Source organism: Octodon degus, unplaced genomic scaffold, assembly GCF_000260255.1.
Source record: "Octodon degus isolate 3935 unplaced genomic scaffold, OctDeg1.0 scaffold00005, whole genome shotgun sequence".
Taxonomy (NCBI): Eukaryota; Metazoa; Chordata; class Mammalia; order Rodentia; family Octodontidae; genus Octodon; species Octodon degus.
In genome coordinates, this window is record NW_004524581.1 from 8,636,822 (window position 1) to 8,654,440 (window position 17,619).

General features: G+C 50.8%; 2 protein-coding genes across 2 annotated transcripts in view; both read left to right on the forward strand.

The window, feature by feature from the left end:
* Kif1bp (KIF1 binding protein) overlaps positions 1–17,619 on the forward strand; it is a gene marked incomplete at its 5' end in the record, with an annotated part of 88,454 nt that overhangs the window by 53,798 nt on the left and 17,037 nt on the right. The window contains one exon of the mRNA XM_023723124.1: positions 12,536–12,922. Within this exon, the coding sequence (XP_023578892.1) occupies positions 12,536–12,922 (387 nt within the window). The remainder of the gene's footprint in view (positions 1–12,535; positions 12,923–17,619) is intronic.
* Srgn (serglycin) overlaps positions 15,342–17,619 on the forward strand; it is a 32,006-nt gene continuing 29,728 nt past the window's right edge. Inside the window, exon 1 of the mRNA XM_004624359.2 lies at positions 15,342–15,376. The gene's annotated coding sequence lies outside the window, so the exon portion shown is untranslated. The remainder of the gene's footprint in view (positions 15,377–17,619) is intronic.

Here is a 17,619-nt window from a genome sequence, read left to right on the forward strand (position 1 = left end):
TGTGTGTGGCCAGTTCAGCCCACCAGGGGGCGGGGCTGGCTGGCATGTGGTGCTGGGAATTGAACCGTGGTCCCTGTGCTTTTGCTTAGCTTAGCTTGTTCTAAGTATGTGCTTTAGACCACTGAGTCATCTCACCAGCCCTAGATTTATTTTTGTAACTTTTTAAAATTTATGTATTTGATACAAGGTCACACTGTGCAACTCAGACTTGTAATACTCCTGTTTTCAGGCTCCCCAGCACTGGGATTACAGGTGTGTGCCACCATGCCTGGTCTCAGTGGCCGGCTCAGTACACCCAGGGGTGGGGCTGGCATGGCATGTGGGGCTGGCACGGCATGTGGTGCCAGGGATGGGACCCTTGTCCTTGAGCTTGCCTAAGCAGGCCCTTAGTCACTGAACTATCTCGCTGACTCTGTAACTTTTTTTTTTTAAATTTTATTTATTTGTGTGTGTGTGTGTGTGTGTGTGTGTGTCCAGCTCAGCCCACCAGGGGGCGTGGTGCTGAGGGATTGAACCGCAGTCCCTGTGCCTTGCCAAGCCCATTCCAAGTAGGTGCTTTAGACCACTGAGCCATCTCACCAGCCCCTCCTGTAACTTTTTGAAACAGAGAAAACAGCGCATTCTTAGGGAAGTAGTGTGGAGAACAGGCCCTGGTAAGTAGTCACAACAGCACCTGGAGTTGAAGCATGCTTAGGAGAGCAACACACAGCACAGGGGACAGCTACTGGCTGAGCTCGGCAGGCCATTTCCTTGCCATGCAAAGCCGCTTTCTTTTTTTGAGACAAGGTCCCACCATGTAATTCAGGCTGGTCTTAATTTCACTAGGTATCCAGGCTAACTTTGAACTCACAGCCGTCCTCCTGCCTTAGCCTCCTGACTGCTGGGATTGCAGGTGTGCACCATCATGCCAGGTGACAAATACATTTGCCAGTCACTTAACCAAACCTTTACATACCTTTTTTTTTTTTTAATTGGATTTATTTATTTATTTGTGTGTGTGTGGCCAGTTCAGCCCACCAGGGGGCGGGGCTGGCTGGCATGTGGTGCTGGGGGATCGAACCGTGGTCCCTGTGCTTTGCTTAGCTTAGCTTGTTCTAAGTAGGTGCTTTAGACCACTGAGCCATGTCACCAGCCCTGCATACCTTTTAAAGGCTTCAATATTGTGCTTTAAAAAGAAATCAACTATGTATACCTCCAGGTTATGTAAAGAGAAATATAGAGCGTGTAAAGTGTTGTGTTCTTTATCTTTGTTTATTCAAAAACATATAGTTAAATGAGCTGATTGCTTATGTCTTCGGAATGGAGCCCGGTCTTGGGAAATGCTTCTGCTTGTGCAGAGCCTCTGCCCGCCCCCCAGCTGAGCTGGTACGGAAGACTCAGTTCCGGGCCTGAGAGCTTGTCTTGCAATAGGGCCGTTTTCTGAGACCCAAGAAGCATCACACACAGATAACAAACAAGATGTGCCTCACTGTGGTTAGGCTGCTCTGAGCAACACTTGTTTCCTCTCTTTTGCAATTTCAAGTTCAATGAGACCTGACCTAAACATGAGTTGCACCAGGGCTCAGGCTGTTGTCATGGACGTCAAGGCCCAGAGCTGATTTGAATTTCTGCTTCTACTCCTCTTTCATGCAGCTGAGCCAACCCCGAAGAAGGCAAAGGCCCTGCCTGGGAACCCAAGCTTCAAGCTTCCAGGAAAAGAGGCCCAAGAAGAGGATCCAGGGTACCAGCCTCTGGCAACTCAGAGGGGCCTGAAAGCTGAGGGGACTGGAGATGTGCAGAGCATGCTGGGAAGCAGGAATCTGCTGGGGACCTCAGCTTGTCCTGGGAAGCTAAGTTCCCCATCCTCTTCCAGGCAAAGGAGTTAGGGACATCCAGGCTCCATTCTTGTGCAGCCCCACAGGGGCTGTTAGGGAGTAATCCAGGGTGGGACTTTTTGAAACAGTTTGTTGCTTGGAAATTTATGTGCTTCTACACATATGTCGCCTTTTCCTGAGGGTAGCCAGTGGGTAGCGTTCCTTCACATTCTGCCCAGCAGACCCACAGGGGTCCAGCCACCGGCTTTGGGAGAGACTTATGGGGTTGGCACCGAATGCCCGAGTTTGCAGGCAAAGCTGGAACGTGACCTTTGGGTGGGTTGGTTGTAGGGATAAGCTTTTCCATCCCTGTGGGGAAATAACTATGGTTATCTTTATTTGGGTATCTTTGGAGGAATTCAAGGAAGAATTTTACCTGAAATGTGCTGGTATGTGACATTTCCATCTTCCCTTCAAGCCACCAGGGCATAGCTCCATGTTGGATAGAGGAGAAGGTGGGGGCACAGGAGGTGGGGTGGGCAGGGGGCTGTCAGCTGAGACTGTGAATGGTTTAACCTCATGCTCTGGCCCTCTTGTGTGGAAGGAAATACAGCTTCAATACCTTAAAGAAAATTTACCCAGGGTCTCTGAAGCCGAGCTGTGGCTTCAGCATTTGGGTGACTGGAAAGCTATTCTCATTCAGCTTCCCTGATGAGAACGCCAAACCCAAAGTCTCACACACAGAATCCAGGAAAGCCAGGGAGGGACTCCTGGCCCCTAGGTGACTCTGATGCGGTCTGCTGCAAAGCCACTTCCCTGAAGGTGGCCTGGGGAGGAGAGGTTTCCTGGGGAGGAGGCTTAGGATGACTAAGTGAGGGGCCTGGGATAAAGAAATCTCATCCATTGTGTGGAAACTCCTGTGAGAACAGAACCAGAATGTGTCAGCCAGGGAGGCCCAGGATGGGCGGAAAGTACTGGACATTAGTTCCTTCCCCATGGACTCCCCTCTGCTGATGCTGACATCACCCATGGATCCCAGCTGGCCGAGCACAGCCAGCTGCTGGTCTGCACTGTGTCCCAGGTGACAGTGACCAGGGGCCAGACACGTCCTTCTCTGACCACCCCTGGCCTATAAGAGGGCAGACACAGCCCTCTTGTGCCCACCGCAGGGTTCCTTAGTCTTTGGGGATCCAGGTTCCCCTGCTGAAATCATCAGCCCACTAATGAGGAAGAGGCCACCACCTCCAAATTCTAACTGGGCATTTCAGGGAAACACATGAACTTCCCAGAGCTTGGGGGCCTCCGGCACAGCTGAGCTATCTAGAAGCTGGTTCCACTACGTTAACTGTTAGCTGTTAGCCGTGTGAAGCCACTGAACTTCTGAAACACGGCTGGTCTGTGCTGAGAGGTGCTGAGGGTGCAAAGTGGAGGTTTTGGTTGTGGGAGGACTGGGATCATCCTGCCTTGGCCTTCTGCCTGGGAATATAGGCATGTACCACCATGCCTGGCAGTACAAAATGAGCTTGAAGATTTAGTGTGGACCTAGGGGTGAAGCTCAGTGAAGTGCTTGCGCTTGAAGCCCTGGGTTCTATCCTAGTACCAATAAATGAATGAATGAATGAACATTAGTTGGGCAAGGTGGTGCATGTCTGTAATCCCAGCATATGAGAACCTAAAGCAGGAGTATCAGCCGGGAGTAAGGCTCAGCAGCACAGCACTTGCCTGACAAGCGCTAGGTCCTGAATTTGATTCCCAGTACCCAACCCCCTAAAATAAAAAAGCAGGAGGATCATGAGATTGAGGGCAGCCTGGATTACATAGTGAGAACCTGTCTCAAAACAATAACAATTTAAAAAATTCATCTGTTTCTTTTACTTGTAAAGGCTGCAGGGCCGGAGGTGGTAGAGAGCGTGATCCAGGTCCTGGATTTCATCCCCAGCACTGGGTAGAGCACTGGCGATGCAGTCCTGTCTGGCATTACAAACGACTGGGCAGCGCTGCTAGGAGGTGACGCCCTGCTGGCCAGGACCCGGCACCCTTTTCCTCTGGTCACGGAGCACTCTTCTCTGCAGGCCCACTCCTTCCCCTTTCTGGGAGGTGTGGTCGCAAGAGTGGACTAGAAATCTCAGTGGGAGCCAGCTGGGAGCCCTGTTGTCCCAGGAGTCTTGATCCCCTGAAGGCAGGAAAGTTCTAAGGCTGCCCTGGTGGTCACAGTTGCAAGTCACACCAGTGTGTCTGTCTGGACAGAGTACCTGGGGCTGCACTGCTGGCGACCATAGACATTTATTCCCTTAGTGCTGTGGGTGCAAGAAGCCACAGGCAGGGCTGGGGCAGAGCCACACTCCTGCGGGGCTGCAGAGGGGACCCTCCCCTCCCTTCCAGCTGCTCTGAAATCTCCCAAGCCTTGGCCTGCAGCTGCGTAGCCCCAGCACCTGCCCCAAGCCATGCAGGGCCCTCCTCTGTCCCATGTTCTCGTCCCTCTGTGCCACAGTCACCCCTTACTGGAGTCATCAGCCCACCCCAACCCAATGGAACGTCATTTCAACTTGGTTACATTTTGAAATCCTATTGCTATATGAAGTCACAGCCTGAAGTTCTTAGTGGGCACGGATTTTGGGGAAAAACACTGTCTAGTCCAGTACAGCTGAAGAGTGTGTTTTTGTGAGAAAGATATTTCCAGCCTGGTGTAGTGGCACATGCCCTTCACCCTAACCCTTTGGAGGCTGAGGCAGGAGGCTCTCCATGAGCCAGCCTGGGCTACACAGTGAGTTCAAGGCCAGTCTGGAGTACATAGCAAGACCCTGTCTCAATATAGAAGGAAAGAAAGAAAGACAGACAGACAGACAGACAGACAGACAGACAGAAAGAAAGAGAAAGGAAAAGAAAGATACAGTATTTCCAAGAATCTGATTAGTACTGGGTAACTTCCTCAGCAGCTTCTAATCCAAAGAAGATGAAGAACAGAGGGCTTAGCGTGTGCCAGGTGGTGGCCTGGTCTCTGATGGGGACACAGAGCCATGTCACAGGGGACCCTGACTCCATCTTTGCCTCATGGAGCCCACAGGCCAGTGACGGAGGCAGTCACTAGGTCTGCACATATTGGTGTCTAGCCTGGTGTGAGTAGTAGGAAGTGGGGCAGGGATGTAGGAACAGGGTGGTGGAGGGAAGGGATTGTTTAGGGAGCATAGGACGAGCTGGGAAGACCAGGATGAGGTGATGCTTGAAAGCGGCACTGAATGATGTGACAGCAAGAGTGAGCAGCCGGGGTAAGCAGGGGGAGAGACCCAGGCAGAGGCTGGAGGCGTGCAAAGCCCAGGGTGCAGCAACATGCTTGAAGAACACCGGGGAGAGCAGAGGGTGAGTGTCGCCCACCACAGGCCGGAGGGCCACGATGGGAGTACCCCGAGCTCAGGTGGGCCAGGTCCCCATGCTTGCAGGTCCTGGCTCTCTCCTCACCACCATTGCTGTCCATCTGGCTGCAGCCTCTTCCCGGGAAAAACGAGTTCGGTCTCTGCGGCTTGCTCTGTGCACCCAGCCCCTGCAGCCCATCGCTCACAGGACACTTGCTCCTAGCGGGACACTTTCACTAGGTCCCAACCCCAGCTGGACTCATGGGAGGGGGAGCTATACCCCAGCTCCTCTCCCCTTCAAGCTTACACTCAGAGGTAAACTTCTTGGACAGGCACCCCAACACCTTGTTCAGCAAGAGCACACCCCACTTCCAAGCGCCCATCTGCCTTCCTTTGTTTTGCCCCGTGTCCTTAAGCACGACAATGTGTGGCTTGTGTCTCCAAGGCTGCCACCCCATCCTGCCAGCATGAGCCCCACGAGGGTAGAGAGCTGTGTCTTTTGTTCATTGATGGTATAGCTCTGGGGCTGAAACAGTAAACACTATAAAAATACCTCACAGTCCCACCTGCTTTGTGCTGCACCATGGCCCCCATGCTGTATCGGAGCTGTTTCTCATGTTTGGGATAGGGGAGTTGTTTTGTTTTGCTTTTGTTTCAAGACAGGGTCTTGTTTCATAGCCCAGGCTAGCCTCCATTTCAAAGTGACCCTCCTGCCTCAGCCTCCCAAGTGCTGGGATTATAGGTGTGCACAACCACACCTAGCTTTTATTGTTTTTAATCCTTTAGAATGTTTTCTTTACAGATGATGAATGAGAAGCTAATAAAAAGTGATGCTACATTGCAACGAGATGCTACACAGCAGTTCTTTTTTTTTTTTTTTTCCAGAACCGGGGATTGAACTCAGGCCCTTGCGCTTGCCAAACAAGTGCTTATTCTACTGATCTCTCTCCCCGGCCCCAACACAGCAGTTCTGTTATGCAAGAGCTTTGTTGTTTTCCAGGGTTTTGGGGTTTTCTTCTCTTTAATGGAGTGTGCTCACACGAGCACAGAACCAGAAAAAGCTATTGCTGCTGTTGGCACACACACAATCACACTCACAGATTGATTTTTTTTTTTTTTTTTTGCGGAATCACTCACAGATGATTAAATTTTTGGAAACAAGCTGTGCTGTCAACCTTGGGAAGAGCATCCCTGTTTACCACGCTGAGTTGGCCTTGTACAGAATTCAACTGTACTGACTTAGAAACTGTAAGTTTCATGTGTTCTTATCATTGTGGGTTTGATTACAAAAATTAAGATTTTTTTAAATAAAAAAAAATTGTGTGGACTAAGATCAGTAGGCAAACTGGCTGAACTGGGGAAGTCAGTGCTTCAGGAGTCAGTGCTCTGAGCTGGGGGAGTCACTGCCCCGTGAGGGAACTGAAGTGCTGAGAACAGAAGGGGTCCCCTTGCCTCAGGGCTGTAGTTACATCTCTAGTCTGTATTTTGAGACAGGGTCTCTCTTAGTTGTCTGGGCTGGGCTTGAACTTGTAGCCTCCCTGCCTCGGCCTCCCAGCGTGCTGGGATCACAGGTGTGTGACCATGCCCAGCTCAGAAAGGAATCCTCATAGAGGGAAGGGAAGTCAAGAAAGTGGGGGGCACTTCCTTGTGCAGCTCTCGGGGACACCGTTTCATAGATCCCAGCAGAAGTGTAGACCTTGGAGTTGTGCTCGGGGTGAGGTAGGTGGGGAGAAGCTGGGGGGGTGATGCAGCTCTGCCCAGAACAGTCGCATCAGCACCCAAGAAGGGAAGCCTGGCCTGTGGTGTCCAGGCTGCAGTCCTGTGCAGGCTCAGGCTTGCTAAGGAGCCACCTCAGGGGCTCCCACCCCCTCTTCCTCCTCCTCCTCTTCTTCCTCCTTCTCTTCCTCCTCTGCTTCTCCTGGATGCAGGCGCATACCCTCAAATGGGCTTGGTCTTCTGTGTGTTGTAAGACAGCGTTTGGGGCCTGGGGTGCAGCTCAGTGGTAGAGTGTGTGACTCTCACGTGCGTGGGCCCGGGTTCCCTCCCCAGCTCTAGAAACTTCCCAGCAAACAATGTCTGGGAAGAGGCTCCGTGGGCTCCGGAGGCTTCCCGGACAGCCGGTTTCCTGATCAAAGCACAGGGCTACAGAAGAGAAGGGACTTCAGGGAGGCACCTCATTGTTCCCAAGGAAGGCAAAGTGGCATTCAGAAGAAACAGTAACCCCACTTTGTTTCACCTTCGGGTAAAGGTTACACCCTCACCTCGGTAGGACCTGCTGACTGACCCCTCTCCCTCCAGGCCTAGAGGAAGTGGGCTGCCCATCTCGGCTGACCTGGAGAGGCCCCAGAGGGGACTTCCCTTCCTTCCAGGTCAGCCCTGCCAGAGAAGAAGCAAACATGGAGGTAGTAAGTAGAACATGCCCTGTGTGCTGGTGCACACCTGTAGCCCTGGCATGGTGGCGGCTGAGGGAAACGATGCAAGTTGGGGCCAGCCTGGGCAACTTAGGGACAGTGAGACTGCCTCAGAATAAAAAATACACTGAGTTCAATCCCAGGTTCCACAAAAAAAAAAAAAAAAAAAAAAAAAAAAAAAAAAAAAATAATAATAATAATAATAAATACAGGAGTGGATACGTAGCATTACAAAGGCCCTGAGTTCACTCTCCAGTATCACAAATAACTGAATTAAATAATAAAGAGGAATGCTAGGATTGGGGATAGCCATCAGCCTCAGAGCCTGGGCACATGTCCTGGACCCGACTGCTGGCTTCCCACTGACCCTCCTCTCCCCTCTTTTACTATTAACAGTGGCATAGGGGCAGGACCCACCGGCCCCTCACCAGCTCCTTGGGTCCCTGTTGGCCTCATACATAGTCTTCTTGAGGTCAGAGACTCAGGCCTTGTGCCCAGCCAGGCCCTGTCCCACCTGGTCACCTCCATGGCCAGAGAAGGGCTGGGTACCCCGAGAAAGAGGACACCCAGCCTCGCAGATGGGGGGCACGTAGCAAGTTTGGAGCAGGCAGATTGACTTAGGGGCATGGGCTACTGGGAACAGAGTGGGGTGGGACCCCAGTGACAGCCATCTGTCCTGGGTATGGGGGCTCACTTGGACACCACTTCCGGGAACCAGCGCAAATGCCTTTGGTTGGCTTTCAGCCGGGATGGAGAGTCTCAGGGTCAATTCTTGTTAAAGTCGACTCCCAGCCTCAAGCTCCAGGAGGCTGACATAGGAAGATCACAAGTTTAAGCCTAGCTTGGGTGACTTGGTGAGATTCTATCTCAAAGTAAAAAATAGTTTAAAAGGGCTGCAGATGTAACTTAGCACAGATAAGCCCCTCAGTTTAAACCTCAGTACTGAGAAAGAGCAAAGCAGAGCGAACCTTCCTCCCCTTGAGAAGGAAGGCCGGGCTAGAGAAAAGCCCCCGTGGCCCAATTCATCCCCAGCGCCCCGCATGGACATAAACATGTGGAGGACATGCCCTGGTGACCAGTTGGTGAGACGTGGCAGTGTCACTGTGGTGACCACGGCTTCTCAGCCTAGCAGCCAAAACAAGCCTTTGTTAATGCTTATAGAATAGCTGTCAGTGGCAAGAATCCTGGGTGTCTGAGCCATGTTTGAGCTTCAAGAGGGAGGTTCCTGAGGTAACGGTTACACAAAGCTACCTCAAACAACCAACTCAGGAAGTGGCCACAGGCTGCCTAAAGCCAGAGAACACGGACCTCAGACATTAATCATCATCATCATCATTATCATTATTTATGGTACTGGGGATTGAACCTTAGGCCTTGGCACTGAGCTAGATCCCCAACTCTTTCTAATTTTTATTTCAAGAAAGGATTTCTCTCTAAGTCATTAAGTTGCCCAGGCCGGAATCAAACTGTGATCCTCCTGCCTCAGCTTCTCCGAGTGCTGGGATTACCAGTGCACGCCACTGTGCCTTGGCTCCCTTTTCCTTCCTGAGGACCTGACCTCTCAAAGGACATCATGTATCACTCGGAGTCTACCCATGTGTGCTACGCTGGTCACACAGAGGGGAAGCTCCGTGTGTGGGAAGGATGGACCCAAGCCAGAAAGGTGGATCAAACCCTCCAGGACCCATGGCTGGCCGGGGGACGGCAAAGGCAGGACTCCAGGTCCCCAGGTCCAGGGTGACTTGTCTGCTGCACTTTCCTCCTTCAACTGTCTCCTTTGGGGATGGGAGGCGAGGAGGAAGTGGGACAGGAGATGTGTAGCCCCCACTTCTGGTCCCATACCAGGGCACTAACTGGTAGAGAGAAACCAGTACAGGGTATGGGGACAAAAAGTGACAGAGAGGTCTTGGGTCCCCTTCAATTCTCCTCCCCTGACTTCCCCTTAGAGATCAGCAAGGTTTTTCCCTGAGGCCTGTGTCTTTCTTTTCCTGTGGGAAAGTTAGTCTTTGATTCTCTTCTATATCTTACAGATTTCTTCCTCAAGCGGAGGAAGGGCTGGGATTTTATTGGACTCTTTATTTTATTTTATTTTATTTTATTTTATTTTATTTTAGGGAAGGGTCTGCAGGGTGTTCAGGGTCTCACTACTAGATTGGACTCGAAGTGATCCGCCTCTTTACAGCCTCCCAAGAGCTGGGATTACAGGTGTGTGCCACCACGCCCAGTCTCTTAGTATTTTTTTTTTTTTCCTTCCGGAACCAGGATTGAACTCAGACCCTTGCACTTGCCAGGGAAGTGCTTATTCCACTGAGCCATATCCCCGGCCAACCACGCCCAGTCTCAAGGTTGGGATTTTAATGGGAACAAAATCAAGGTGACTGTAGAGTGACCGCTTCCTGACACGTGAAGAAAAGTGGGCTGCCTGGTGGTGGCCTCTTCTCAGCACTTGCCATGTGGCCCAGGACCGGCTGCTGTCCTGCAGTTCAACGGCCCTACTGGAAATAAGTGAAGGGCGGTCCATGGTCCCCAACATCCCCACCTACTAATCAGGGAGTGAGTGGGGACTGTGCTTTCAGGTTCATCTCTCAGTTGGGCAGATGTCCCCACAGGGCACAGAATGCTCACGCAGCGGGGTCCGCACCTGCGCTTCCGGGACTTGTGCCTGAGCGCTAGGCTTCCTGAAGCCCCGCCCATTTCATGCACACGTCACCCTTCAGTTGCTGCTCAGCAAGTCTGTCTTTAAGGGCTGGGCCAAAGCCCTGGAGTGTCCAGACTGCATGGGGCTCAGTGACGTCCCAGGTCCTGTCTCTGACTTTCTCTGGGCGTCGAGGGCTGGCCAGCTCATCCCTCTTTTTTCTGTCTTGCTCTCCGGCTTTTCTTATTGGTCAATTTTAGCCACCAACAGAGGGAAACCAACTCCTTCCTGCTGATGATCAATTTTTCAATTCATGGTCAAATTGTATAAATTTTGAGGGAAATGTAGACTGCTGAGTGAAGAGCTTATTCTCATGTTTCCTTAAATCAGTAGGAAATCCCCTGCCTTCGATCTTGCTGGCACAGTTAATTTGCTTTATCTTGGGATGAGTCTATGACACAAAGGTTGGTTTCAATTCTGCCCTCCGAGTCCTCTGGACTCATGTCCAGGGGCTCCACCTGCACAAAATTCCCTTAACTGTCCTCTGACACACAAACCACAGTGAAGCAGTTGCTGCTTTTCGCCACTCCATGGACAGTGACCTCGCTGCCTCTTTTTTTTTTTTTTTTTTTCTTTTTTTCAGTACCGGGGATTGAACTCTGGACCTTGCACTTGCCAGGCAAGCACTTAATCTACTGAGCTAACTCCCTGGCCCTCGCTGCCTCTTGAAATTGTCGCAGAAGAAAAATTAGAAGCCACTTACAGTATATGTGTGACATTTAGATTCTTGCTCATCGCAGTAGGAAAATTGCTGTGATCTCCTCTCAGTATGAATAAGGAGTTCAGGCTTATGGAAGTTCACCTAGAGGAGAGACTCCTTTCAAAAAAAACAAAAAAGAAAAGAAAAGAAAGAAAGAAGAAAGAAAGAAAAGAAAAGTGGGGCCAGGGAGATGGCTCAGTGGAATAAGTGCTTCCCTGGCAAGCGCAATGGCCTGAGTTCAATCCCCGGTTCTGCCAAAAAAAGAAAAAGAAAATGGGTGGAGTGATCAATAGTTCCTGCTTGGAGGGTAGTAGGGTGAGTTCAAGCCACCAAGCCTTATAAAGTTCTTAAACCCTTCTTGCCAGGTGTGGTGACATGTCCCTTGATCCCAGCACTCAGGAGGCTGAGGCAGGAGGATTGATGATGAGAGTTTGAGGCCAGCCTGGTGTAACAGAGAAGGAGATGCTTTCAGTGAGTTCATCTTCTCTCCTTAAGTAGATTATGAGCTCCTTGAAGCTACAGTTTGTCACTCCTGTCCTACTTCAAAATTTGGGCAAGAAAAAGTAGAGAAAGTAAAGCTGTGTGGGGTGGGGTCAGAGCTGAATGTGCTCGGCGTGGAGCCAGGCAGACCTGAACCATCGCCCTGCTCTGCTCCCTGCAGCCGTCGGACCAGGACGCTGCTGAGACAGCCTGGGCCTCATTTAATCGCCTTCAAAGTCTGGATGAAGCAGTGTCCTGCAAAGCACAGACGTGGGCTGGGCAGTGCTGCCAGGGAGCCAGGCCCCTGCCCAAACGCAACCCACGGATACAGGGGAGTTCAGGAAGTACACGGGGTCAGGCGGAAAACCAGCCAGGAGTGTCCTCTGATGGCTATCTCGAGTAGCACCAGTGCGAGTACGAGGGATTTACTGTTCGGGAAGTTTTCCTCTCCCAACCCTATGGATTCTTCTCTTGCTGTTTTTACTAATCAGGAACAGAAACAGAAGTATTCCCTTCGCTGCACCCAGGGAGTTAATAAGAAATGCACATGGTGAGATTGTGTAATTCCCAGAGTGTCATGCCTTGTCATCAGCCTCAGTTTCGAGAGAAGGCACGTTCTCCTCTGACCTTTGTTCTTGAGAATTTCCTGGGTTTGCATTAATGAATGGGGAGTTAAGACAAAGGATATCTTAAAAATTCTTCCTGTGGGTGATGGCAAACACTTGTAATCCCAGGTATTACAAGGTAGGAGGACTTTATCTTTAAGAACAGCCTAGACAACCTAGTGAAGAGGACCACTTCTGGGTTCCAGCCCCAGTAACACACACACACACACACACACACACACACACACACACACACAATGCATTCCCACCAACATACTCCCTCCCCCTCCACAATGCCACAAGGCCCTGCACAGAAGACGATGTATCAGCAAGGTACGTCACAGCTTGGTCTTCTTGAGGGTGTGCAGAACCACTTTTGCCTGTGACCAAGCATACTTCTCGGCCGCTGTACAGAATATGGAGTGCCCAGTGTGTGCCCTCTCAGAGCCTTCACTGTGTGCCTGCCAACATGGTGATTCCAGCTCCCCATTTCTCCTGTAGACACAGTCTCCAGGGAGGCGGTGGCTACGGCAACAGCGTCTTGGTGACTTCCATGGCAGTGCCCAAAGCTTTACTGAATGGCCACAATGCTCTCGGAGCAGAAGATCCTTTCTCAGAGCAGCCCCTGCCCCCGGCCCGCCCCTCCCAGCCCCCAGGCCAAGCTCACCATCTCACTTCTCTGCCCTCCCGCTGTCAGTTTCTCCATCAGCAAAACCGCACGGAGGCGAAGCTTCAGCAAGCAGTACAGCAGTTCCTCCAAAAGCTAAATATAGAGATCCCAAATGACCCAGCGATTCCACTCCTGCTAGATGCGCACCCGACAGAATTGAAAATACAGTTTGTGTCCACACAAAACTTGTCCCACGTGTTCCTGGCAGTTAAAGAGTGGTATCAAAAGCCTGTCAACAGAAGAATGGATGAACAAACTGTGGTGCTGGGGCCAGGGAGATAGCTCAGTGGAATAAGTGCTTGTCTGGCAAGCGCAAGGTCCTGAGTTCAGTTCCTGGTACCACAAAAAAAATGTTGGTCTTACAAATTGTAGTGCTTCCATACCATGGAATGAAAAGGCATAGAAGGCTGAAGCATCCTACAACAAAGGTAAACCTCACAAACACTATGCCAAGCAATGTGGCCAGCCACAAAAGCAGCACATTCCATTTCTAGGAAGAAAATAGATCATTCCTGAGCTGGCAAATGGAGGGCTGCTCTAATGATTCGGAAGTTCTTTTTGCAGTGATGGAATGTTCTAGAATTAGTGGTGATGGCTAGAAACATGTGAAAGACCATTTAGTCATATATTTTAAAGGGGTGAACACTATAGTATATAAATTATCTGTCAAAAATAGAAGTGAAGTGGCCAAGGATTTAGTCCAGCGGTGCAGCACCTTCCTGGCAAGCGTGAGGTCCTGAGTTTGATGTCCAATATCCTCCCCTGCCCCCGCCCAAAAAAGGAAGTGAAAACAATATACTAAATTCTAGATAAATTTAGATTGGCTGCTTGTTCATATTTTACAGAGAATTTGGAGATCTGGGCATAGAGTCAGAAATGACCTGTCGCCCCTTAAGGATGCCAAATAGGAAGGAGACAGGAGAAGGGCAGGTCTGGGTTCGGGTTCCAGGACGGTAGCTCCGAGGGACACAAAGTGCCAGGAGAGTTCAAACTGAGAAGGGGACTGTCAGGCTCTGCAGCCACCCAGCCTGCCCCCAGGGTCCCTGCTCCTGCTGGCCATCTCCCTCCAAAACCACCTTCCTCTTGCATCTGGGAACAGAGCTGCCTTCTCTAGGCTTTATTCTGTCCTACAAGTGTCGGGGCATAGCTCCAGGTGTTGAGGCTCAACAGTGACCCAAACTCTCGGGGATGTGACATCTAGGAATAAACAGCCACACAAATGCCTCTGTGGTTAGAGGAGGTTAGAAACCCAAGCACAGAGGGGGCTGGGAGCGGGAGGGGAGGACAGGACAGGGGCGGCCACTGTGGAGATGTGACGGTCGCATCCTCCGTGTTGGAGCAAAGCCTGTCGCAGAGAAGGGTGGGACTCTCCGCCCGCATTCCAGGGGGAGGGGCTGTGCGGCAAAGCTGAGAAAGGCCGGATTTATGTGTAGGACAGCAAGGGGCGTTGGGGAGGGGTAGGCACAGGAAGACGAGGCCCGCAGCACCACAGTGTGTCCCAGGCCGCCTTCCACTCCTGGACTCCAAGGGAGGCTCCTTGGGGGTGAGGCCCCGCTTGCCCCTGGGACCCAGCCGCTCACTGTCCTCACCCTTCTTTGCCACGCCCCCCTCCCTGTCCTGCAGAGCCTCTCCCTGCCTTGCCCTGCGTGGAAGTCCCTGTCTCCCACCTGGACTGTCCCACACTGGATTCGGTCTCTTCTTGGTTTCTGATGACCTAGAATGATCTCACTTGTTTTACATGGGAGGGGGCCGAGGCAGGGGCCCCTCCAACTTGCTCATCTCAGAGGACTCAGAGTTTGTCTCATTTATTTAATTTTAATTAATTAATTAATTAATTAGATACAGGGTCTCACTACTCATTTCAGACTCGTAGTGATCCTCCTGTCTCAGCACCACGCCTGTTTCCAGGGCCAGCATGGACTGAACTGGGGTCCTTGTGCTTGCTGCAGAGCTCATTCCCCAGCTGTTGGATCCAGCATCACCATAGCTCCGAAGCTTCTGGAGGGGCCTGCTCCTGTGTTATTCCAAGGCCCTTTGACCCAGAAAGGATTGATTGTATCTTGGGCAGGAGGAGCAGGCCTCTCTGTCTCGCTAAGGCAATGCTCTCTGCCTTCCACACTTTTACCTTCAAGGTCCTCCAAGGCCACCCTTGAGGTTTCCGCAGGACCAGGGGATGCTGGACTCTAAAGATCTGAGAAACCTTTGGAGAATGCTGGCCAGGGGGATACAGAGAGTTAATGTTAGAGATGGGCAAGCTGAGGGCCAGAGTAGGATGAGGCTGTGGACCTAGGGCTGGAAGCACACTTGGCAAGTGCTCTGCCACAGAGCTAAAGCAAGGCCTTCCAGTGGTCTCTTCCCAGTCACCAACGGGAGAGATTCATCCTCGACCACAAAGGCTAAAGGCTACAGAGTGTAGACACGTTGACCTTCTACCCTGTTCCTCCAGAGTGGCCTGCAGGTAGGATCCACAGGAAAGATATCTCTGAGCCCCTGCATTGGGTCAGGCAGTCAGCTAAGGCCAGTCCTATTGTATGTAAAAGACCCTTAAACTGTCCCCAGATGACTTTGCTGGATGTCAGGAAATCCAGCCCCTTTCCTTGAAAGGCCAGATCCCAAGCAAGCCCCAGCCTCCTTGAGTGCAGCCTACAGGGACAGGCAGAGGCACCGGTGAGGTGAGTGGCTAGAAGTTTAAACTTTTCTATCTTTTCTAGACATGATCCAGTAGTCCTGCTGGGTGGTGATTTGGTTTGGGACACAATAAGGTTCTTTTGTTTTTTGAGTCAGGGTTTCACTCTGCAGTCCAGGCTGGCCTTGTACTCACTGTGTAGCCCAGGCTGTTCTTGAGTTTGTGGTGATCCTCCTGCCTCAGCCTCCTGAGTTCTGAGGTCCATTTCTGAGAGAGAGAGACGAGAGAGAGAGAGAGAGAGAGAGAGAGAGAGAGAGAGAGAGAGAGAGAGAATTACAGTAGTACACCACTGTAATCCCAGCACTTGGGAGGCTAAGGTGTAAGGATCACTGGAAGTCTGAGGCTACATAGTGAGTTCCAGGTTGCTAGGCAGGTCTTTGTGTTCTAGACCTCAGTCACTTTGGTAAAAAAAAAAATACTCAGATTAAGGATCTGGGAATCCTATCAGGAAAGCGGTAAACCATGGCTGGGCCGGTGGAGAACTGCAGGGTGTGGAGGCTGCAGACTTGAAGGTTTCGCTTGGATGCACTGTGGGTTCTGTGCTGTGGGCTGCTCCCTTTGAGGGCCACCTGCCCCATTCCGAGGAGACTTGGCTGTGACTTTGACTAGCCCTTGCTGGCCTTCCCCGTGTGGCCTGACAGCGACGTTAGGGGGGGCACTGACGTGGGGCTCTGGAATCCGGATGGGTCAGCCTGACAGCTCCCAAGCCCAGGGCCCAGGGCTCTGGAAACAGCTGGCTCAAGCCCTGGCTCCCTCCTTTGCCCAAGTGTGTGATTTGGGCCACACTACTTCATTTCAGTTTCCTGCCCTGTAGAGGGAAGACCCTGGTCCACTTGGGCCCTGCCCCCCTGTTCACCCCTCCTCCTAGGAGCTTGGCCTCCAGTGGATTGGGCATCGTACTTGTCTATGTTAAGGCCTCCCTCCTGGGCAGCATCGGTTCTGTGGGAAAGGGAGGTGCTGAGTGTGGCTTTAGGTCTCCTCTCTGCTGCTGAGCCTTTGGTCCTTCTGCCTTTAGCCCCTTCCCAGTTGTCCCTCATTGCACTATGTTGAAGACACTATTTAATAAGTGTTTTTAGACATGGTTGAACTCTTTCTTTCTTTTTTCTTTTTTTTTTTTTTTTTTTTTTTTTTTTTTTTTTTTTTTTTTTTTTTTTTTTTTCAGTACTGGGGTTTGAACTGAGAACCTTTGCACTGAGCTATATATGCCCAGCCCTTTCTTATTATTTTTTTGAGACAGGGTCTCACTAAGATGTACAGTCTGAGTTTGAACTTGCGATTCTCCTGCCTCAGCCTTCCAGAGTGCTGGATTGCAGGAGTGCACCATCATGTCCTACACAGTCACATGTTTTAATAACGGCTCCAGCTCCTTGGTGACTCCCCAATCATTCAGAGGCACTGAGTGAGCTGCTAGCATAGCAGGAAACTTCCTTCCCAGTCTGGGGTTTCACAAATGCAGTTGGTTCACACATGCAGTCGGCTTTGGATCAAGCAAAGTGACTCTCAGGCAGACAGAGAGCTCCCTTCTTAAGTGGAGTTCCTTAGTGAAGCCACTCAGCACAGGGCTGCTGGAGAAGCTACTTCTCGTACCACTTACTTCACAGAAAGCATTTTGCAAATCTTTTATTAAAGTTCCCAGATATTCCCAGTGTGCACCAAGTTTGAGAACCGGAAACCAGAAGTGAGAATCCTACCATAACTTCGATGAACATAATTTATAGGGGGTACATAGAAGGGTCCAGTGGGGAGCTGTGGAGCAAGGATCCCAAGGGCTGAAACCTAACCCTCCTCTTTCTCTGGGATACTATGTAGCCTTGGGAAAGGCACAGGGCTCTAAGGGAATCAGCCAGCATCATAGACATCCGGGAGTTTACAAGAAACAGGGCAGATTCTGAGGGCCTAATCAGGACATCTGATCTCATTCTGAGATCTTGTCCATTCTGTCCCTGAAACTCGAGTGATTCCTGTTAGGTTTTTCGGCAGTGACACAGAGAAACAGAACTAAGAGGGGAAAAGAGAGGGTTTTATTATCTTTGAGGACACAGGAGAGAATTCAAGGGAGATAGGGGATCCTCTTAACCAAGACAAAGAAAACTGAGACTCTTTTTTTTTTTTTTTTTTTTTCTTTTTTTTTTTTCCAAAATTTTATTGATAAACAGATAGCAATGAGAGTTTCAAATCAAATCGCAAGTACAGTTTCAACAAATAATACACTGCATATATTCTTCTTAG